Source organism: Rousettus aegyptiacus, unplaced genomic scaffold (genome assembly GCF_014176215.1).
Source record: "Rousettus aegyptiacus isolate mRouAeg1 unplaced genomic scaffold, mRouAeg1.p scaffold_m13_p_7, whole genome shotgun sequence".
Lineage (NCBI taxonomy): Eukaryota > Metazoa > Chordata > Mammalia > Chiroptera > Pteropodidae > Rousettus > Rousettus aegyptiacus.
Window position 1 is genome coordinate 103,532,397 of NW_023416310.1, and position 24,361 is coordinate 103,556,757.

Genomic DNA, 24,361 nt, shown 5'->3' on the forward strand with positions numbered 1-24,361 from the left:
ATCTTCTCCCATTCAGTAGTTTGTCTTGTCGTTTGTTGATGGTTTCCTTTGCTGTGCAAAAACTTTGTTAGTTTAATGTTCCATTTGTTTGTTTGTTTGTTTGTTTCCTTTTGTTTTCATTGCCCAAGAAAATATAGCAGGAAAAAAATTACTAATAGCAATATCAGAGAGTTTACTGCCTATATGTTTTCCTTCCCTATTCTAAAGCACCTGTTATTTACTTGTTTTCTCATTGTCTTTCTGCTAAATTATGTTGTTCCTGATATCATTCCTTATAAATAGAGAGCTGCAGCTGAGCAAGAGGAGCTGGATGATGGCTGGTTTACTAGTAACACCAGGGTGTTTGGGAAATGTTGTGTTTGGTTATGTGCCTGGAAAGAATGAACCATAGTCACCTGTGATAGCTAGAACATATCTGGTTAACTGAGAAGCGGTCTTTGAGGTTTATGTATTTCCACTTTTCGTTTGTGGAGTGATTTCAAAAAATGTTTCTTAGTGCTAGGCCCCACCAAATTAATGGTTACCAGTGGGGAGAGGGCGTAGTTGATAAGGAGACAGTCATTGAGAAGGCAGTGTGGCACAGCACTTAGAAGCACAGTCTGTGGCACCAGACAGACCATGTTTAAACCACAATTTTCCTTATCTGTAAAGTGCTGATAACAATAGATAGTACATAGTGAAAGTTAAATGAGATAATACATGTAAAGTGCTTAGGATGATCTCTGGTAAATGTAGCTGCATTACTCCTACCCTTACTCTATTGCCATTAGGTAATGGGGAAGAATAAAAATAAAATGAGAACATGTTGGTGACCTGGTAGGACCTTCCCTTAGGTTGTGCTGGTGAGTGAGCTTGCCAGGCAAATTGTCATGTGGCTTATTAACTCATGTAGCCAACCTCCCTCCTTCCCTCCCCACCCCCCCTCCTTTCCTTCCTTCCCTTTCTCCTTTCCACCCTCTCTCTTTACTCTTGCCCTCCCTGACTCCTTTTCTTTATTCTCTTTGAATTAAAGAATAATCGATATGCAGCAAACACATATATCAAATATACAATTTTTAAGTTTTGATATATATGTAAAATATATATGACTCTGAAACCATCACAAAAATCAAGATGGTGAACATCCAAAAGTTTTCTGATGCCCTTCTGTAATCCCTCCCTGCTGTTCTTCTCCACTCTCCCTGTTCACCTTCCTCCATACTCAGGCAGCCAGCCACTCGTCTGCTTTCTGTTACTACAGATTAGTTTTCATTTTCTAGAGTTTTATATAAATGGAATCGTACAGTACATGCTTTATTTTGTCCGACTTCTTTCATTTAACATAATTATTCCAGATTCACCTGTGTTGTATATATTAATAGTTTGTTCCTTTTTAATGCTGAGTAGAATTCATTCCATTGTATGGATGATAAATTTCCCTTTTTCAAGTCAGGTAATTCAAGTGGTATTTTTTTTTTTTTTTTGGACATTTCAAACCTATTTTCAATTCTATAATTTATCAAGTACATAATATGTCTAAGGCTCTGTGCAAAGAGCATTGGAGGGTATGCAGATGAATGATACCTAGTCCTTGCCTTCAAGAAGTTGACAGTATTACACTATAGGTAATACATATGTGGACAGTAATGAGAATTCAAAGAGGGACTATAAGAGAAATGAAAAGTTCAATAGGAGTTCAACTGGGGAAGTTTCCTTTTGCCCAAAAAAGGATGCTTGTGTGGGAAGCTGGACTGGCAGAGATGAAGAGAGAAGGGAAGTATATGACATGAGTATAGGGGTCTAGGTATTAAAAGTGCTGATTGTTCAGTGATTGGGTTTAAGCAGTCCACTTAAAGTGGGACTTTGGGTGCGTAAAGATGAGAAAGGGGAACTGAAGAAAGCAGACCTGGGGAAATAAAGTGGAACATGCCATGCCCAAGCAGTTTAGGTTATTTGGTAATCAGTGGGGAACTTGGGAATGGTTTTGAATAGTGATGTGATGGTGTTAGGGCCAGTGTCTTAGCCAGGGAAGGAAATTTATCACAATACTGTCTGTAGAATGTATGTATATGAGACCTGTTTATATTTGTTTCTTTAAAATATGGGAGTTTCGTAAAGTATAAATAGAAGCTTTTAAATGTATATACTGACAGCTTGCAAAATTGAATTAAATTTAAACTAATGACTTTGTAGTCTCCATTTTAAAGTTTTTTGGTACCTGTTTCTTTGTTGGTTTAGTTTCAGCTACAACACAAATATAGAAATGACATTGGTAACTCACTTCCCCCTGCCCCCTTTTTAATGAGATGACCGTTCATGTCTAGTATGGACACAAAGTGGGAACGAACCACATTGCTAAATGTGTTACCCTTTCCTTTCCTCTTAGGATAGGTCTCTCTTTTTCTGGCATTTCTAGTCTATCCTGAGTACTCAACCCTTGAGGGAAAGAATGGGGAAATGCGCTGTTAAAATCGTGAGAACTGTGGGGTCTTGGGTATGGCAGCACAAGTAAGGATTATGATTAAAATCAAGGAAGGTTAAGTGTGAAGTGACTGCTCCAGCTCTGCTCCATTCCACCACTACTCCCTTTGTCTCCTTGCCCCCGAGCAGGTATTGTGCATTCTCTCTTCTGCATTGGATGCAGCTACAGAATCTTTTTGCACATGTACTTCAGTCACTACTTCTCCAGATGGAGTGCTCCGCTTGGGGCCTGGCACAGAGAATATTCTTGGTAAATGTGACTTTTACAACTGACTCTTTGCTTGAGGATTGAGAACCACAGCAGCTGCTTAAGGAGGAAGCTACAAAACCCCTTCATTCACCTTCTCTTTGGTTTATTTAGACCATTCGTCTCATCCTACTTTCTTATTAATGAACTAAGAATAAAATCTGAATCCTCATACAATAAGAGTAGGTTTCCGATCATTGAAAATAGCCTGCTTAGCTGCCTGAGTAGAGCATGTGTCCATTGACTGATTTTTCCGTTGCAGGGGACTTGTATGGCGCTATTGGCTCTCCTGTACGGTTAGCAAGGACGGTGGTCGTTGGCAAACGACAAGACATGGTCCAGAGGCTGCTTTATTTTCTTACTTATTTCATAAGATGCTCTGAACTTCAAGAAACCCATCTTTTAGAAAACGGAGAAGATGAAGCCATTGTTATGCCTGGCACAGTAATTACTACCACTTTGGAGAAAGGTGAAATAGAAGAATCCGAGTACGTGCTTATCACAATGCATAGGAACAAAAGCAGTTTGCTCTTTAAAGAGTCAGAAGAAACAAGGACTCCTAACTGTAACTGTAAATATTGCAGTCATCCGCTCCTGGGGCAAAATACAGAGAGTGTTTCACAGCAAGAGAGCGAAGATATTCAAAACAGCTCTAAGGAGCTGCTAGAAATTTCAGATGAATGCCGAATGATTTCTCCTTCTGACTGCCAAGAAGAAAATGCTGTTGATGTTAAACAGTACAGAGATAAATTAAGAACTTGCCTTGATACCAAATTAGAGACAGTTGTTTGCACAGGATCTGCTCCGGTAGAAAAATGTACATTATCAAAGTCAGGCTTGGAGGTGGCAGAGGAAACATGGCAGAGTGAGGAATTGCTGGATTCGGGTAATCATGCAGGCAAAGTGTTGAGATCCACAGGAATGGTTGTGGAAAAAAAGCCTCCAGATAAGCTTGTGACTGCTGCATTTTCTTGTGAGGCAACCCAGACAAAGGTTACTTTCTTGATTGGGGATTCTATGTCACCAGACTCAGACACTGAACTCCGGAGTCAGGCTGTGGTGGATCAGATTACCAGGCATCACACCAAAGCACCAAAGGAAGAAAGAGGGGCTGTTGATCAGCATCAAGAAATTAAACAACCATCTAAGGACCAATCTAGAGAGTCTGATACACTGAATGTGGTTTCTGGAGAGCCCCGCGAACTTCCCTGTTGGAATCATTCTGACCCAGAAAGCATGAGCTTATTTGATGAATATTTTAATGATGATTCAATCGAAACCAGGACTATTGATGATATTACAGTTAAAACAAGTGCAGACAGTAAAGAACACTGCTGTATGTTGGAGTTTTCGAAAAGATTGTGTACAAAAAATAAAAAACAGAACAATGAAGTTTGTAAATGTGTAGAAACAGTTCACCAAGATTCATGTAAAACCTGCTATCCTCAGCATGACCAAAGTGACACACTCTCCATTCTTGTCCCCCATGGGGAAAAAGAGAGTTCAGAGAAAAAAATTGCTGTAGGAACTGAATGGGACATTCCAAGAAATGAAAGTTCAGATAGTGCTCTTGGGGATAGTGAAAGTGAGGATACAGGCCATGACATGACTAGACAAGTAAGCAGTTATTATGGAGGAGAGCAAGAGGACTGGGCAGAAGAAGACGACATACCTTTTCCTGGGTAAGTAGGAAGTTTCAGCATATAATAGGCCTTATATAAATATGTACTATTCTTTTGTTTAGCTGGTCCCTGAAGGTTGGGAGTAGGTAATGTATAAAAGAAGAGATTATTGTCCCAGACAGATTCTCTCTCATTATCATGTGCCATTACTCATAGGAAGGAGTAAAGGCTAAGCCTCACAGGCACCCCCAAAAAGCTTTGTGAAGGCATGAGGGAAAATTTATGTTGGTATGTAGGAGATTTCTTACTGCTTAGAAGTTTTAAAGCCCCTTAGGATTGAATTATGCCCCCCAAAAGGATGTGTGTCGAGCCTGGTGACGAGGGAGAGATAATCACTGAGAAGGTAGGAAATGGTTGTTATAAAATAAATTTAGCCAAGAGTAAGAGGAAAACAGGGAATGTATATTCTGGGCCAGGTATACAAGGAGAAGATTCGTACATGAGAAATGTTAGAAACCAGGCTTTGGGTTTGTGAGAAATTTTACTTTGTTCTGGATAGGACGAAGGAGTGTTTTGTGGTCTGATTGAGCACTTAAGCCAGTTTTTATTTAAGAATGCTTGTACTCTGAGTATATTTTGTGAAAATTGACAATATTAAACATGGATTAGTAGAGTCCAAAATTCTTTTTATTGTTAAAATATGTTTATTACTAATTAGGTATGCCTTCTTTTGGGACCCTTCTTCTAGGTCAAAGTTAATTGAAGTGAGTGCTGTTCAGCCCAACATTGCCAATTTTGGGAGGTCCTTGTTGGGTGGTTACTGTTCGTCTTATGTGCCCGACTTTGTTCTTCAAGGAATTGGGAGTGATGAGAGGCTCCGTCAGTGTCTGGTGTCAGATTTGTCTCATGCTGTGCAGGTGAGTGACCTTCACTGCTCTTGAATTTATTGAGAATGAATCTGTTAACTAGGAGTACCTAGAATTGCGTTATACATTGGTTACACTCACTGTATAATACAATCATTGTTTTCTGAATCAGTCACTTTGCGTAATGCCTGCATGTTTGTACCTGTCACTATGAAAGCAAATAGAGAGTTCCAGGAATCTATCCAAATGGAAATCTAAAATACAGAAAGTCCTGTATATATCTATTCATAGATGTTCATCACTAGATTATTTATAATATCAATAAAATTGTAAATGCCTAAATGTGAATGGAATTATTTTAATTTTATTTTCCTATTATTCATTCCTAGTTAGTTCTTATTGTTTTTAGTGTGGATTCCTTAGGATTTTCTACATACAGGCTCATGTCATCAATGAATAGACAGTTTGACACCTTTCTTTCCAATCTGGATGCCTTTTGTTTCTTTTTCTTACCTGATTATATGAGCTAGAACCTCGGTGCAATGTTGCATAGAAATGTGGAGAATGGACATCCTTGTCTAGCTCCTGATCTTAGAAAATATTGAGTCTTTCATTATTAAGTTTGATATTAGCTGTAGGATTCTTATAGATGCCCTTTATCAGGTGGAGAAAGTTCCCTTCTCCTTGTAGTTTTTTGAAAGTTCCCTTCTCTTCATAGTTCCCTCCCCTCACCTGCCTTAAAATCATGAATGTGTGTGAGATTTTGTCACATACTTTCTCTGTATCTATTGAAATGATCATGTAATTTTTCTTTAAACTATAAACTATTAATGCGATATATTATATAGATTGATATTTTGATGTTAAACCAACCTTTGTGTTCTTAGTGGGGGAAAATCTCGCTTGGTCATGGTATATAATACTTTCATATGTTGCTAGATTTGATTTACTAATATTTCGTTGTGGATTTTGGAGTCTATATTTATGAAGGATATTAGTCTATAGTTTTCTTTTGATGTCTTCATTTAGCTTTCATACCAGAATGATACTGGCCTCATAAAATGAGTTGATAAGTATTCCCTCCTCTTTTCTCTCAAGATTTTCTGGAAGATTAATATTAATTTTTTTCTCTAAATGTTTGATAGAATTCACCAGTGAAGCCATCTGGGTCTAGAATATCTTTTTAATGAGAATATTTTAAATTGCTAATTCAATTTCTTGTTATATATATAATTTTCTTTTTCTTCTTGAGTCAGTTTTGATATTTTTTTCTTTCTAGAAATTAGTTTTATTTAAGTGACCTAATTTGTTGGAATAAAGTTATTCACAATACACACTTATAATCCTTTTAATTTTTGTAAGGTCTCTGGTCATGTTTCTTCTTTCATTCCCGATTTTGTGTGTGTGTGTGTGTGTGTGTGTGTGTGTGTGTGTGTGTGTCCTGCCCAAGGGGATTCTTCAAAGAAGAGTTCATTCATGGCTTGATTTCATTAGTACATATTTTTGGCCCATTTGCATTGAAGATCAGCCAACTATGGCCCGTGGGACAAATAGGCTTACTTCTTGTAAATAAAGTTTTATTGAAATATGACCACACTCATTTATTTATATATTGTATGACTCTTTTCCTACTTCAACAGCAGAGTTGAGCCTTTGAGACAGTGACATGTAGTTCCTGAAGTCAAAAATATTTTCTTTCTGGTCCTTTACAGAACATATTTGCTGATTTCTATTCTAGCTGAAGATTTGTCAATTTTGTTGGTGTTTTCAAGGAAATAGCTTTTGTTTTCATGAATTGTCTTGATTATCTGTATTATATTTTATTGTTTTCTAACCTAATTTTTATTATTTATTTCCTTTGACTTGTTTTGGATTTAGTTTGCTCTTTTTTAGTTTCTTAAGGTGGACACTTGATTCTGGATTTGAAATATTTTTTCTTTTCTAATATAGGCATTTAAAGCTATAAATTTTCCTCTTAAGCACTGTTGTAACTGAGTTAACTGAGTCTCATAAATTTCGATCTGTTTTGTTTTCATTTCCATTCACTTCAAAGTATTTTCCAGCTTCCCTTGCCATTTCCTTGACACATGGGTTATTTAGAAGTGTGATATTTAATTTCCAAATATCTGTGAAATTCTTAAATTTCGTTTTATATTTTATAGTTGATTACTAAGTTCCATTGTGGTCAGACAATACACTTTATCTGATTTCAGTCCTTTTAAATGTATTGAGACTTGTTTTATGGCCCAGCATATGGTCTGTCCTGGAGAATGTTCCACATGAGCTGAAAAAGAGGAATTGGCTATTGTTGGTCAAAGTGTTCAGTAGATGTCAGATCAAGTTGACTAATAGCCTGTGTCCTTGCTGATTTTTTGTCTAGTGTTCCATCAGTTATTGAAAGTGGAATATTGAAGTCTCCAGCTGTTTTTGAATTTTCTGTTTCTCTCTTCAATTCCATGTATCACTTTAATAATTTTTTTATTTTAAAAGTCACCCCCTCGAAAAAATGTTAAAAAGGAAGTGGAGAAAGCCAACTAGGAAATTATGGGTGATAAAATATGAGCAAGCAGTCAGTCACTTGATTGCTAGCTGAAAAGGTTTAAAACTTCAGAGTTTGTAGAAAAGTAACTAAAGTTGTAAAGTTTGGTGTTTTATTGTATGGTAGAGACATTATGGCAAATCCAGATAAAAACAGTTTATAATGAAAACTTATGAAACTCTTGTTTTTTACATTTAAAAGCTATTTTCTTCAACCTTTTAACACCAATCAAATAAATATTTACTGATACTATGTTCTGAACATACTGCTAGTGCTCCAAGGGATATATACAGATGAAAAAAATAGTTTCTGACCTCAAGTAATTTACTTAGTACCAGAGAAGATAGGGCCAGTATATAAGTATGTTAGAGTGCATTAAAAAAAAAAAAAAAAGACACCTGAAGAAGACACTAATAATTTAATGCGTCAGAGGAAAGAATTTATACAATTGATGTTATTTTTCCTTCAGGGTGAAGGAACCATGTCTATTTTATTTTTCAATTCTGTCCTCTCAATGTCTAATGTAGTGCTCAGTAAGTATTTGTCGAATTACTTGGTTAGAAAATCCCATTTGGGTCCTTCTAATGCACTCTCTGTCCTCTTGTCTTTCATTACATCTATTCTGTTACTCGGTCTCTTTTCTTCCTCCATCTGTACTCTTTAACACACACAGGATTCTTTGGTGTTCTCTCTGAAAACCTGGCATTCTTGCATTCATTATTCAGTATGTGGCATTTCATAAAACCTAAACTTGGCCACTTAATGCCTATATATCCTAAGACAAGATATTTAATCTAAATGAGCTTTAGTTTCTTTACCTAATAATGAAAGTGATACTAATGTTTATACACCAGAGTTATACTCTGTGGTATTTTGTATAATTAGGCACTCTGTGCCTTGTATGTTTTTGCCATCATTACTATTGTTTATGTATGTAATTGTATGTTATACACACCATAGACATGTATAAAATTGAGGCCTTTTATCTTCATATATGTTATTATTTTGTATATTAATATATATATATTTTACATATATACGTATAGACTATATATATAGTTTTGATAAAATTTTTTAACAAACTTTTTTATCTAGATTTACCATAATTTCCCTACTATATAATTAAAACACTAAAATTTACATTTACTTATATATATTTTATATACACTATACATATAAAATGTATGTGTGTCTGTGTATATATATATACACACTATATATGTACATGGTATTATATATACATATGTAAATATTTATGGTATTATATTTACTGTTTTGAATTCTGCTTTTGTCACTTAAGAGTTGATGTAAGAGAATTTCTCTTTATTAACATACTTTGTAAACATTATTTTTAGTGTTTAATGATTTTTTTCTTGACTTTGTCATACCATTAGTTTTTCTCACCATTTTCCCCAATTTTGTTGCTATATAATTGACATATAACATTGTATTAGTATTGGGTGTACAACATAATGATTCGATATATGTGTGTTTTGCAAAATGATTACTATAGTAAGTTTAGTTAATGCCCATTACCTCACATAGTTATAGATTTTTTTCTTGTAATGTGAACTTTTAAGATTTACTCTCCCAGCAACTTTTGAATATACAATACCATATTGTTTAAATATAGTCTCCATGCTGTACATTACACCTCCAAACTTATTTGTCTTATAACTGGAAGTTTGTACCTTTTGACCACATTATCCATATCCCCTACCTCTCCTCTGTCAACACCAGTCTGTTCTCTATTTCTATAAGGTTTTCAAAAAATTCCACATGTAAGAGATATATAGTATTATTTGTCTTTGTCTGAATTATCTCACTCAGGGTCCACCCATGTTGTTGCAAATGGCAAGATATCCTTCTTTCTCATGGCTGAATAATATTCCAGTGTACACACACATACGCACACACACATTTTTTATCCATCATTTGTTGACAGATACCGGATAGGTTGTTTTCATATCTTGACTATTGTGAATAATAGTGCAGATATCTCTTTGATATCCTGTTTTCATTTCCTATGGATACATACCCAGAAGCAGTATTGTGGAATTACATGATAGTTCTGTTTTGAATTTTTTGATACTATTTTCCGTGGTGGCTGTACCAATTTACATTCCCACCAACAGTTCATAAGGGCTTTCTTTTCTCCACACTCAACAACACTTGTTATCTCCTGTCTTTTTGATAACCATTCTAATAGGTGCGAGGTGATTCTTCATGATTAGTGATGTTGAGCACCTTTTCATGTACCTGTTCGCCATTTGTATGTCTTCTTCAGAAAAATGCATGTTCGGTTACTTTACTCATTTTTTAATTGATTTTTTTGTTTGTTTTTGCTATTGAGTTGTATGAGTTTCTTATATATTTTGGATATTAACCACTTATCAGATATATGGTTTACAAATATCTTTTCCCATTCTGTAGGCTGCCTTTTCATTTTGCTGATGGTTTCCTTGGCTGTGCAGAAACCTTTTAGTTTAGTTTGCTTTTGCCTTTGCTTTTGGTGACAAATCCAAAAAATCATGGCCGAGACGAATGTTAAAGGAGCTTACTTCCAATGTTTTTTTCTAGGAGTTTTATGGTTTCAGGTCTTATGTTCAAGTCTTTAATCTAGTTTGAGTTGATTTTTTGTGTATGGTGTCAGATAGGGGTCCAGTTTCATTCTTTTGCATATGGCTATCCAGTTTTCTCAAACCATTTATTGAAGAGATTATCCGTTCTGCATTGTATATTCTTGGCTCCTTTGTCATAACTTAATTGAGGATATATGCATGGGTTTATTTCTGAGTTCTCTATTGCTCAACTTCTAAAATAAAGTTTTCTTCCTTTTACCATTGTAAATGACCTGATATTGTTGCTGTGTTTTATGAATTGAAGATTTATTCTTTAGGCTAGATTCCCAGAAATGAAGTTAGTGTCCAGTTTTTAAGTTTGTGGGCTATTTTGATATTCTCGATGCATGTTGGTTAATTTCTTCTCCAAAAGACAGTGCCAGTTTGAACAGCAGTTTGCGATGTTCCTAAGATCTGTTCCCTCTGCAACATGTATCTTTCCAGGATTTTTGTTTGCCATTCTCTTCTTCCCCACTTCTCAATATCATTTTTCACAAGTTTAGTTAACATGTATCTACTTCTTTCTCTGAATCTTCTCATGACATATCCTCTTAGAGAATTATCCATATTCCTCTCACATTTATCACCAGCAATCCTATACATAACTTCATTGTCACATTTTGTCCCTTCCACTGTGAAACTCCCAGTTACACAGAACCCAATGTTGTCCTCTTCTGCTACCCCTGTACTTGATTTCTATTTCATGTTACAGGTGTCTTTTAATGGCCAGGTGTATTTATTTTTATCTCCCTCACTATTTTTGTTTCCTTAGCTTCTAGCAAAAAGCTTTATTCAAAATGATTGTTCATTAACTAGGCAAAAGGCTGTCCCTTTAGGGTGCCTAACTTGGGTGTATCCAGGAACAAACTTACATCCTTAGCTCTGAGATTGTAGTAACGGTAAAAACTAGAAAGGAAAAAGTTCAAGTATTTCAAATTATAGTTTTTATCTCAGTCTTATAACTGCTAATCTATATAGCCAATGTTGAAAAAATTTTTACCTTTTCACATACAGAAAGGTGTTGAAATATTGAGCATTGTAAAGGTCATCATCTCTTTCTGGTAGTGGTGCTATGTACTTCTCATTGTTGGTCTTTGTGTGTAAATCATAGGAAGCCAAGGGCACAACTCTGTGTCTGTGGTCTTTTTATCCATATATGTGAGTTAAAAATATTTTTCCCTAATTATAGATTTTCTAATTATAAAAATATCATTTAGGTAAATGCTTGTGGTAGAAATTCAAGCAATATAAAGATATATAAAACAAAACAAAGAAATTCTTCATATTCTTAATAGTCCATACTTCACAGAGATCTTCATAATAAATCTATTTGAGTATTTTCCTTTTTTTTTCCTACACATTTTCATTTATATATCGATCCGAATTTTTAAAAATGTAACGAGTGTGGCGCATATGTGTTGTGCGTGAGCGTGTGTATGTTGACTTCTTTTTTAACCATATTAGTACCTGTTGATTTGTCTCCTTCATAACTGTTGTGTCCATACCCTGGATATACATCTTGGTAAAACTGAAAAACCAATGTGCATAGCTGGCGAGGTACTTCATGTAATCAAGGAATAATCCCCGAGGTACTCAAGCAAATCAATGCTTAGATAGTTAGCACAGAACCTCACCATTCAAGGTGAAAGACATTTTTTTCCCATTGCTTGGAGCCATAGTTACTCAGTAAATTTGTTGAATGAATGAATAATCAAAAGACCAGTGAAAGTTAAGTTCTAGTAATGAATGTCTACCAATGATAATTTTATATGCTACCTTGGGGTATTTGTTATTGCATTAATTAACTATCCCATCCTCCACTGTCAAGGATTCTTTGGCAGTGACTTTTAGAATTTAATATTCTTTTATTCTGTTTGCGTGAAGAATTTCTTCATTGCCTCACTCCATTATCATTATTTGTGAAAACTTTATTTGATTTTTGTAAGATGAATTCTTCTTTTCTTTTCAGCATCCAGTATTGGATGAACCAATAGCAGAAGCTGTCTGTATTATAGCAGATATGGATAAATGGACTGTTCAAGTGGCCAGTAGCCAGAGACGAGTGACAGATAATAAATTGGGAAAGGAAGTATTGGTTTCCAGTCTTGTCTCCAATCTGCTTCATTCCACTCTTCAGCTTTATAAACATAATTTGTCTCCAAATTTTGTAAGTATGTGTGAGGCCTGAACTACTTTGAGCACTCTGATAAGTGACTAAGCTTTAATATGTGCCTACATTGAATACCACTGTTCAATGTAAATTTAGTATGTGCCTACATTGAATACCACTGTTAGCTTCATCATTGTTTTCTTGTAAGAAGGCATTATGGACTGATTTGTTATGTACCTCTAAATCCATATATTGAAGCCCTAACCTACAGCACTTGTATTTGGAGCTGGGCCTTTAGAGAGGGTACTTAGGGTTAGATTAGGTCATGAAGACCCCCAGGGTGGGATTAGTGGCATTACAAGAAGAGGAAGAGATTTCACTCTCTCCACCATGTGAGGATACAGGGAGAAGTTATTCATCTGCCAGCTAGGAAGAGACTTCTCACTAGAACCTTACAATATTGGCACCCTGATTTCAGACTTCCAGCCTCCAGAGCTGTGAGAAAATAATTTTCTGTTATTTAAGTCACTGAGTCTGTGGCATTTGGTTATGGCAGCCCAAGCAGACGAGGACAGAGGGGGATGTGTACATGTTTGTATACTATATTCTCTGATTTCAGCATCAAGGTATGAACATGAATTGTCCCCAAGCTTTTTGTAGAATGCCGGTTCATTATCATGTCAGGACTTTGAATGATTCTTCTTCATGATACTGGTAATCTCTTACCAAAGACACCATTTCCAACTTAGAAGTTTCTTTTTCTTCCTAGGAGAACTATACCGTAGAATAGTTAAAAACTTCTGTAGATCAACATGATAAAGGTCATATATGAAAAACCCACAGCTAACATTACTCAATGGTGAAAGACTGAACATTTTACCCCTAAAATGAGGGTAAAGACATGGATGCTCACTTTTACCACTTCTATTCAACATGATGTTGGACAGTCCTAGCCAGAGCAGTTAGACAAGAAAAGAAACAAAAGCTATCTGAATTGGAAAGGAAGAAGTAAAATTATCTCTCTTTGCATATGACATGCTCTTATATGTAAAAATCCTGGGTTCCACAAAAAGACCAATAGACCTCATACACGATACAGCAGAGTTGCAAGATACAAAATCAACAGGCAAAAGTAGTTGTATTTCTATACAGTAGCAATGAACAGTCTGAAAAAGAAATGAAGAAAGCATTCACAATATCTAAAGAATAAATTACTTAGAAATGAATTTAACCAAAGAGGAAAAAGACTTGTACACTGAAAACTATAAAACATTGCTGAAAGAATTAAAGACATAAATAAATAGACATCTTGTGTTCATGAATTAGAAGATTTAATATTTTAAAGATGACAGCGCTGTAAAGTGATCTCCCGATTCAGTGCAATCTCTATCCAAAATCCCAGTGACTTTTTTTTTTTTTCTGAAGAAATGGACCCATCCTAAAATCTATATGGTATTTCAAGGGACCCTGAAGAACTAAAACAATTTTGAAAAAGAAGAACTAAGTAGGAAAACTCAACTCTGATTTCAAAACTTCTTGCAAAGTGACAGTAATCAAAACAATGTAGTACTGGCATAAGGACAGACATATAGACTAATAGAATAAAATAGAAAGCCCCAAAATAAAGCCTCACATATATAGTCGATTGGTTTTCAGAAAGGGAGCCCTTTAAAAAGACAAAGGGAGTCTTTTCAACAAATCATACTGAGAAAACTGGATATCCCCATGCAAAAGAATAAAGTTGAACCCTTACCTTATACCATATACAAAATGAACTCAAACCTAAATCTAAAACAAACCTAAACTGAGGTGGTGAAACTATAAAACTCTTTGAAGAAAACATAGGGGATAATCTTCATGACATTGGATTTAGCAGTGATTTCTTGGATTGGACACCAAAAGGCAACAAAAGTACAAAATAAATAAATTGGACTTCATCAAATTAAAAACTTTGTGTATCAAGGACACTCTCAACAGACTAAGAAGAGAACCCACAGAACAGGAGAAAATATTTGCAATCATATATTGAAAAGAGATTGATTTCCAGAAAATATAGGGAACTAAAGCTCAACAATAACAAAGGAACAACTCAATTAAGAAATGGTCAAAGGACTTGAATAGACATTTCTCTAAAGAAGACATACAAGTGGCCACTAGGTACATGAACATCATTTTCCTCATGACAACATCATTTGTCATGAGGAAAATGAAAAATCAAACCATAGTGAGATACCACTCCACACCCATAAAGATGGCTGTGATTAAAAAAATTATTGGCCAACATGTAGAGAAATTACAACCCTTGTGCATTGCTGGTCAGAATGGTGTAGCTTCTGTGGAAAACAGTTTTGTAGTTTCTCAAAAAGTTCAACATTGCATTGTCATGTGACCCCGAAAGTCTACTTCTAGGTTTATTTGCCAAACAGTTGAAAGCAGGGACTCAAACAATTGTACCATAATGTTCATAGCAATATTATTCACAGTAGCCAAAAGTTGGAAAAAACTCGTGTCCATCAAACAAGTGAATGGCTAAGCAAAATGTGGTATAATACATAGAATAGAATTTTTCAGTCATAAAAAGGAATGAAAATCTGATATGTTCTGCGACATAGATGAACCATGAAAACATTATGCTAAGTGAAATAAGTGAAACACAAAAAGACAAATATTACGCGATTCCTCATGCCTGTTGGAGGTATGAGGTACCTGAAACAGGTAAATGTGTAGAGACATATAGTAGATAGAGGTTACTAGGGGTTGGGGGAGAGGGAATGAAGAGTTACTACTGTACAATGGGTACATCTAGAACAGGTAAATTTGTAGAGACAACACAGTACACAGAGGTCACTAGGGGGAGGGGTGAATGAAGAGTTACTGTGTAGTGGGTACAGGGTTTTTTTGGAATAATGAAAAAAAAATTCTGGAAATGGATATCGATGGCTGCACAACATTGTAAATATCATTAATGCCACTGAATTATATACTTAAAAATAGGTAATTGATAAATTGTATTATATATAGGAATTTTATGTTTTATACATATATGTATGTAAATATTTTGTTCTTCACTTAAGGCATTTTCAGCCTAAGTGAGCATTACAGAAAAAGCATACACTACAAAACAATAAGTCCACCAAGAAATGCGTTCAGTTGTGTTTTTCTAGGAAGAAGATGGATTTTTATTAGGAGCTTTAATAGCTAATTTTCATTGGAAAGGAATACTCTGTAAAAATTTAATATTTTAACATCTGTACCTCATGGTTGTTCCTCAAGCATTTATAGTATAAATTCACATAAAAAAATCACCTGTTTTAGTAAATTTAGCAAGTTAGTTGACAATAAATGAAAAGTGTTTTAGGTTTTAATGTTCTAGCTTAAAAACATCTTTCTGGTAAAGACTACAGACAGAACTGCAGTCGTTTTTTTTTTTTTCTTTTATTCTCTACAGGAGAATGTAGCCTATCCTATGTACATACATTTGAAATATATTTCTCTAAGTTATTTTGTCAAATTTGAAATAACATTTTTTAAAGTTCTAGAAATATGGATAGTGGTGATAGTTACACAACATTTTGAGTGTACTTAATGCCTCTCAATTGTACACTAAAAATGGTTAAATGGTAAATCTTCTATTGTATATAATTTGCCACTTAGAAAAAATAAAACTGTAAAAGCAAAAATCTTTATGAGCTAGAAAAAGGTTTATACTCTTTTAGCTAAAATTACATGCTTTAAAAATGTGCTTAAAATTTTAGTTTATATTGGAATAACTAAATAGAATTGCCAAAAACGTGATGCTTTGGAAATTGTCATCACTTAGAATTAGAAACCATTTTCTGACCTGGTTCTTGTTTCCCCCCACCCCAACCTGCAGTGTGTAATGCACCTTGAAGACCGGTTGCAGGAGCTGTACTTCAAGAGCAAAATGCTGTCCGAGTACCTGAGGGGACAGATGCGTGTTCATGTCAAGGAGCTGGGAGTGGTTCTGGGGTACGCTCATGGTTTCTGTTCTGGCTTTGCTTTCACAGTGCACTGTCTTTAAGCAAGAGATAGCCCTCAGAATTGCCTTCTTTCATTTTAAATGTCTTTTCCTGTTAGAAGCTGGACACTGTTACCATTTGGGCTGCTCTATCCATATAAAAATAAGATTCCTGTCCTCCACTGATCTGAAAGGCATTGTCCCCTGTGCCATTACAGTAAATGGAGAATATAGTCAGATGTAGGTGCTTTCCTACACCAATGACTTTACCTTTGGGTTTCAGATGCTTTCTTTAAAACAAATCTTTGGTTCTGGATTTTACTGAAAAATTTCCAACTTTTGTTATCTTTTCAGTCCTCTCACTTTTTTCCTTTTGGCCAAGGTGCCCTAGGTCCTTGACTGCTGAGGTAAAGTGACTTTATAGGTAGCAGGCATTGCTTGTAGGACTCATGTTCTGGGCACAGAGAGCCTGACTAAGATTTTCTTTTTTTGATTTCAGGATTGAATCCAGTGATCTTCCTCTTCTGGCAGCTGTGGCAAGCACTCACTCTCCGTATGTCGCTCAGATACTCCTTTAACATAAAGCTTGTTTGGAAAGTTAAGTAGAAACCAAGGAAGCATACACACATGCATTTATGACATTTCTTTTTCCTGTTAGATTTCTATCTGAATGAGTCAGTCATCTGGGTATCCTGCATTGTAGTATATGTTGTGTGATTATTGGGTGGCTTTTCCTTTTGACTGGACTTTTTGGTGGTGGTAGATTTTTAACCAAGTCAAACTAAAACAGCATAAATAATTTTGTGGGAAAGCATTGAAAAAGCCAAAGCATAACTTAGTAATTTCTTCAAAATGAATAACATCGAGGAATTTTATATGATCACTACAATGTTGCCTCAACTCAGAAATAGCAACAGATGTCTGATGATTAAATGGCTCGGAAATAGTCATTTCAGTAGTTTTAATTCTTTATTTCTAAGGTACATAGGTCTATAAAACCTTGATTATTTCTTGTTTTGTCAATTCACAATAGCTCATTTCTGGGTATTTCTCAAAGTATTTTAAACAGCCTGGTAATTATAACAAACTCAGAATAAGGAGTGTAAATCTGTGTTATCTACCCAAGTGTACATATGTATTTAGTTTTTAAAAAAACAGAGGTAGAAACACAAGATCGGTAAACATGCCTTTTAAAATATATACATATATATATATATTTTCAACTAGTATTAATTGTATATAATGTTGAAATGTTACTTTCTGGTGATTTTTCAGTTTCACACACCCTAAAATATAAGTAAAGCCAATCTTTTTTTAAGGCTGAGGAATGTAGATTTCCAAAATAAGAATAACTACTTTATACCATTTGTTTTGTTTATAAGTATAAGCTAATTCTTATAAGTATTAATATTTACATATTTGCATCTAATTTAATAAATTAAAATTAGGATTAAAAATTGCATCAAAGCATTGGCAAAAATAATACTATTTTCTTCAAAAGTGCTCAGGTAGCCAAGGCCCTTTCGGTATCAGCCCTTCTTGAACCCATTGGAACTAAATATTTGTTTCACTGCTTCATAATATTCAGTTTACACTAACAGAACTCATTAACTCTTAAAATTATTCTTTTTTGTCAAATCGCCCATGTCTTCTAAAAGCTAATTATTTTCAAAGATTTTCACTTTTCAATTGTTAACTGTTTTTGTATATGTTGTAGAGTATTACTTGTGAGAAAGGCTAATATGGAACCAAATTCTTGTAAGTAATGTAAATAGAAAGATTGGTAGATAAGGTTTTCAATATGCTCTACTACCTCAGTTTACTTGAATACTACATTATAGTTTATTCTTTACTTATCTGGTCTAAGATACTTTTAATGCTAGAAGTGAAGTTGATTTCTGCTTTCATGGATTTTTTTTTTCCATCACAAGTAATCAATTAGCTTTAAAAAAGAAAACCTTGCTTATTTTGTTAGTAAATATATTTCCTGTATAATACATCCATTCTCGCTGTTTAAATTTTCAGAAATTAAGGATGATTTCTGTGGTTTGTTTAAGTCTTTAACCTTGAATTTATAGCATTGAGTCACATTTTGCCTTGCTATCTGTGTATTCAAGAAATTTCCAACTAGACTAAGAAGAAATAATTGTTTTAATGGACTGTAAACCTGAATTGGTGTGCCTGCAATCAGATTGGCCCTTACATTCTATCAGTTGGTCCCAGTCAGTATGTGAGTCTCCCATGGATGACTTGCTGCCAAAGAGTATGTATGGATATATTTTCTTTGGCTTAGTATTCTTATTCCATTTAGTAATGAAATTCTTCTCTATTCTGTTGTTGGAATTCTATGAATCAATCTCTTTGGCAGAATTTGGAATATAGAAAAGTTCATGTGTGGGCCATTGTACATTATTTTTTATCATAGTTCAGAATATGTAGCAGGCCGATAATGTCTGTTTTTGTTTGTTTTCTTTTTAAATTAATTACCAAGCTGTTCATAGTCCTATCTATTTGAAATTTCTAATAAATTATCATATAGGAAATCTAGTCTTCAAAAAATGAATGGCTCATGCTACTGTTATTCTTAAAACTAAGCTTTGCTTGGAAGGAAAAGGCCTATAGTTTCTTATAGGATCATCAATCTTTAAAGGATTCCTGAGTTTTATAATTACTTGCCTCTACATAACTTCTACTACCTTCATCATAGTTGTTCTTTCCTTACACAAAGCCCAAGGAATGAGCTGCTGCTGCTTTAAAGTGTGGTCATTATGATGAATGTGAAAAGAGTTTTGGCCTGTTCGAAATAATTTTTTCAACTTCTTATGGTACAGATATATATGTGTTACATATTTTTGAAAATCTGTTTGTTGCAACATGAAATGAAAAAGGGATCTTTTAGATTATAAATTTAAAACTAATTTTTCCTTGTATATAAACTAATTGGTTTGATTTTAAATATTCCTGGCTTTTATAAATATGTCTTAATTTTGAGTTTGAAAATGTTAAGTGCAATAAACATACCAGCATAGATTTAATTTTGTTGCAATTGGCGTACACTGAGGATGATCACTTAAAAAAAAACAAAACAAAACAGATTTTACACAATGCCTATTTCTGGTAGATGTCTTATGAGATTGATTGTTTTGCTTTCTCTAAGTTATTTAGATGGTGGGAAATATAAAATGTACATACTGTTTCTTGTTCTGTATACATTTCTCAAATGTACACCTGTATTATAATAACCTCCCAGTTCTAGGGGAAATTTGTGCAATAAATACACATGTCAATTTGATGGATGATGTTGGTCTTTCTTTCATGTGTTAATACTGTTACATGTAACATGGACTCTGATGTAAGCTCACCTGGATTCTTTTCCCAAATTTGACATTTCTAGGCATGTTACCTGGTTTATAATGTCCTTTTCTAATCCTGAATGTCTGTATTGATAATTTAGTAGAATCTACTTTAAGAGGCTGTTGTGAGAATCAAGTGAAGTAATGAATGTCAAGAATTTATCTTAATGCATGGAACACCCAAAGTGCTCATTAATTTTTGGCTGCTACTGTTACTAGCCTTTTCTCTATAGCCTCCACCTATTGTGGGGAGAATTTAACATATTCTTATGAATGAAAATGTAACAATAAAATACTGGTATATTCTTACTTTTGACTTAATCTTTATGATGAGAAATTGAAAATTTCTTTAAATGCTTTTATACAAACTGAAAATCAATTATTTAAAACCTAAAAAGAGCCCTCTAAACCTGTTATGAACATTGTATGCAATATAAATCACTACTATTGACTTTATAATTAAAAAATTGGCCAGTTGGTTTGAGTTCTAATCCTGGTTTGTTCACTGATTTGTATGTGACTGAGCAAATCTGTCCTTTTCATCTACATTGTGGGGAAATCAGCTATTCCATCAATTCTTAGTGCCTGCTCTGCAGCAGCGATTCAGCCCTGGGTGGGCTGTTAGAAGCTGCTTTACTCAGGCTAGGTTGGTTTGGGCAAAGTTACGCCAGGAGGCAGGACTAGACCAGGGGATTGTTGTAGGGCCTGTTTTCATGTCATTTTACATGTGTCGTTCTTATATTTGACCAAAGAGAATATGTGCACTGTTTTAAAGCAGAGAGGAAGTATCAAGTATTTGGGAAGCATCCATCAGATATTTTAGAGGTTTATAATTAGTACCTATGTTTATATGTGCTGTTCCCTTATAAATTTAGAGAGTCCTTGCAACATTTCTGAGAAGCATAGAGGAATGATTTTGCTGATCAGAAACTGAGATACCGAAAATTTAATCTGAAGTAATAGTCTTTACTATCTGGGTCTCTCAGGCCAGAATGTTTTCCAACTAGTATGTGGTGACCGATGTAAAAGTACCCTAGATTTCTTAATGTGTCTTTGCCAGTGTGGAAGGTAGGGGTGGAATGCGAGTGGGAACAAACACTAGTTGAAAGTGCAGTGGGGGCTTGAGAATTATAACTGAGTGGGAAGGATTTAGGCAAATAGAAAAGGGGGAGGTTGGAGAACATAGTGCTTCATATCTTTGCTTTGTAGTGCAGACTGTAGAGGTAGCCATGTTTGCTCTAGATTCAAGATTTGAAACTTCCCTAAAGAAAATAAAATATAAGCAGTCCAAAAGAGAGTTTTAAAGAATATATGAAATTCCCACCCATTATTTGTGAGGAGAACTTTGGTAAAGTTTTTGGTTTTCATCAGATTGCAGATTAGCTCATGCCTGGGTTAACACTTGTCTGATTAGACCTCCCGTAGAGAAACCTATATTTACGCTAAGGAGACTATTAAGTTGAAGAGGCTTGAGCTTCCTTTCTTTCCATTCGACTATTTTAACAAGGACAGTCCAACAGCATGTGTTTATATTCACCTCAGTGCTCAAATTAAGATTATTGATAAAGGCAGTGTTACGTAAATTGTTTCAAGGGGAATAACATAGTTGAAATGTTGTGTAAATATAAGGAAGATAACTGTTACTTCCTCAAAAAATTTGTGATGTCACTTGTATCACACATTTGGTCCAGCACTCACAAGTGAATATCCTTCCCTGTGGTACAAGGACTGGAATTAAAATGGGTTAGACTAATCCAGAACCTGAGTTACTTTAAAGTAGTTTTCATACCTGATTGCATATTAGAAGTACCCAGGTAGCTTTTGAAAAATAATTCCCAGACCCCACCCTCATCGATAGTAACTGACCTGGATTTGGACCAGCAGGTGCTCTTATTTTTCCACTAGTAGTAACTCAGTCTCCCAAAATACTCCAAATCTTAACTCCTTACTTTATTACAGGTGTTCTTAAAACCAGTGCTCTTTACCTGCATGTTTTGGTTGTTTTGCTGTTATTCTGGAAGGATGGCTGTGTGATTGTGAGTGTTCAGTTTTGCATAAGACAATAGTTGCTTAGCTAGACATCTTTCTTTGCCATTGGAGAACAATCAAATGCTTATCTTTCTAACAGTAAAATTCCCTCTTAATTACTTAGCCCTTAGATAGTTCCTTTTGTTTGGCAAATATTGTGTGAGCACCTGTCATGTGCTAGGCACAGGTCTCAGTGTGAGGGATATGCCCGTAAAAAACAAACTCCTTTATGTTCTCATGGACTTTACATATTTCCCACTGGTGGAGGAAATAGGCAGAAAATATGAAAAATAAGGAGTTAAGCCACTTTTTTTAAAAAAAGATTAAACCATGTTTTTGCTAGAATTTAATTATTTGCATTCAGAACCATTATATTTTTCTTTCAGATACAAGTTAATGCTGATAAACCCTATCCTGGAGGTTGCTTTTCCTCTGAAAATAGCTGTTAGAGCTTTCACACTGTCTCCTCGTTTTTTTTTTTTGTTTGTTTGTTTTTTTTTTTTTTCCCAGCATACTAGAGCATAATACAGGATGGTAAAGGACAAGATAGATTTTGAAAATGTGCTTAAATTTAGACATGTATATTTACTGTGGATATTAATATATTGTTTTTACTGTTGCTGTCTTATGAAAAAGCCTGATTAAGTTATTTTTATGTACTTAATTCATCCTTCTTTGTGAAATACTATATACAGAAAAGTGAATAAAAATATACACTAATGTAACTGTCACTTAGGTCAAGGAATAAATTATTTTTAGCAACCCAGAAGCCCCCTCCTCCATGTGCCCTATCCTAATCATAATCCTCTTCTCAGTTTTGTAACTATCATCTTGTCTTTCTTGAGCATCATTTCCTTGCTTTTTCCTTTATAATTTTACCTCTGTATGCATCTCTAAGTAATACACTTTAATTTTGTGTTTGAACTTCATATATGTACTGATAACTCCATTTTGTTTTGCTTTATCTCCCTCAACATTATGTTGAAGAATCATCCATGTGCTATGTAGCTGGTGTTCCACTGATTGAAAATACCACAATTTACACATCCTATTGATGGACATTTGGGTTACTTCCAGTTTTTGGCTAAAATGAACAGTGGCCATTTTTGTTCATCTCTTCTGGTATACATGGGTATTTCTTAGAATTAAGTCAAGGAGCGGACTTGGTGTCATAGGATAGATTAGTTTTAGCTTTACCACTTTTTTTTTTTTTACCAAAGTGGTTTTGCAATTTACACTTAACTGACAGTTTGTGAGTTCCTTTTGCTCCACATATTCATGAATACGTGAATGTTTCTGAATAGTTAGTTATTAATGAAAAAAAGGCGTTCACACACACACACGCACCAATTCTTCAAACTTGAATCTCTACTTTCAGAGAAGTCACTTCCCAGAGGTAAGGTAATAGAAATAATGAAAAGTTCTTAGATTGTGTAGGCAACATCTTGAGTGCTTCACATGAATTATTTCAAGTAATCTAACAAGAATGCCAAAGTAATAGATCTTGTATGATTCCCAATTTATAGATAAAGAAATTGAAGTTCAGAGATATTAAATAACTTAAAGTCATTGAACTAGAAATGAGCTACTAAAGGCACAAATTCAGGTATTTGCTCCTGAAGTTCAAGCTCATGGTCATCATGCTTTCGTTTTTCCTCTTTCAAAATATCGATATGGCTCTGGAAATTGATCTTTAAAGAATGAATCACTTAAAGAAAGCCTCCCTTTCCACTTTCCCTAGGATGGAGGTGTCAGCTTTGTATCTGCCTTAGGAATTAACACAATGAGAGAACCCTGGGTGGTGGAGAGGAAGAAAAATGGAAGGAATAACTTTTGTGATCTTGGGTAGACCTTTGAGGGGGTATATTCATACAATAAAAAATGATGAAAATGGGGCATTGCAATTCCTCCCTCGTGATCTCCCAACTGTCTTTCCAGAATGGCTGAGCCACAACTTCCCTGATAAGGTTTTTGTCCGATACTCAGATAAGAAATGTGCTAATACTATGTTGTAAACTTCGTTTGAGCAAGCTCAGCGTCGAACGGAAAACAAAACCCTTACATCAGCCATTACGAGGTCCCAGAAACGGTAAATTTTGTAGCCTGAACTCTTCTTTCCCTTGTTACTCTAAAATAATTTTATCACATTTAAAAATTACTGTGAATAACGTCATAATTGTAAATCACTTTGAATGTAGTGAGCTATTGCTGTGAGAAATACTAAGATGTACCTAGATGTGGTACACAGACCTTGGGGAGCTTAAAATTCGGTGGAAAGGACATGCCTGTGGTGGCTCCAAGGTAAGCAAATGTGTGACTACTGCAGCCAATTTGTGTGCACTAATGAGATAAGAGTGAAAAGGGCTGTTGTAGTAGGACGGATTCTGGAATTCATACCGAGGAAAACCTTTTGCAAGTGTTTGGCTGCCCGAAGAGTGGTCTTTTTCTTATCAGTGGACCAGTAAATAAATGGAAGTTGGCTTTATTAGAGCTATTGGGACTAGTATGCAAAATGTAGTCAAAAAGCAGTCACTCT

The 24,361-nt window shown here is 34.8% G+C and overlaps 1 protein-coding gene across 2 annotated transcripts in view; it reads left to right on the top strand.

Annotated features, from left to right (window-relative positions):
* Positions 1–20,106, top strand: part of FNIP1 (folliculin interacting protein 1) — a 101,433-nt gene extending 81,327 nt beyond the window's left edge. For both annotated transcript variants that reach the window (XM_016118362.2, XM_016118364.2), the window contains 5 exons: positions 2,970–4,389; positions 5,078–5,246; positions 12,325–12,522; positions 16,340–16,455; positions 16,944–20,106. In XM_016118362.2, coding sequence (XP_015973848.1) covers positions 2,970–4,389; positions 5,078–5,246; positions 12,325–12,522; positions 16,340–16,455; positions 16,944–17,022 — 1,982 coding nt within the window. In that variant the 3' untranslated portion in view covers positions 17,023–20,106. The remainder of the gene's footprint in view (positions 1–2,969; positions 4,390–5,077; positions 5,247–12,324; positions 12,523–16,339; positions 16,456–16,943) is intronic.
* The last annotated feature ends 4,255 nt before the right edge of the window (positions 20,107–24,361 follow it).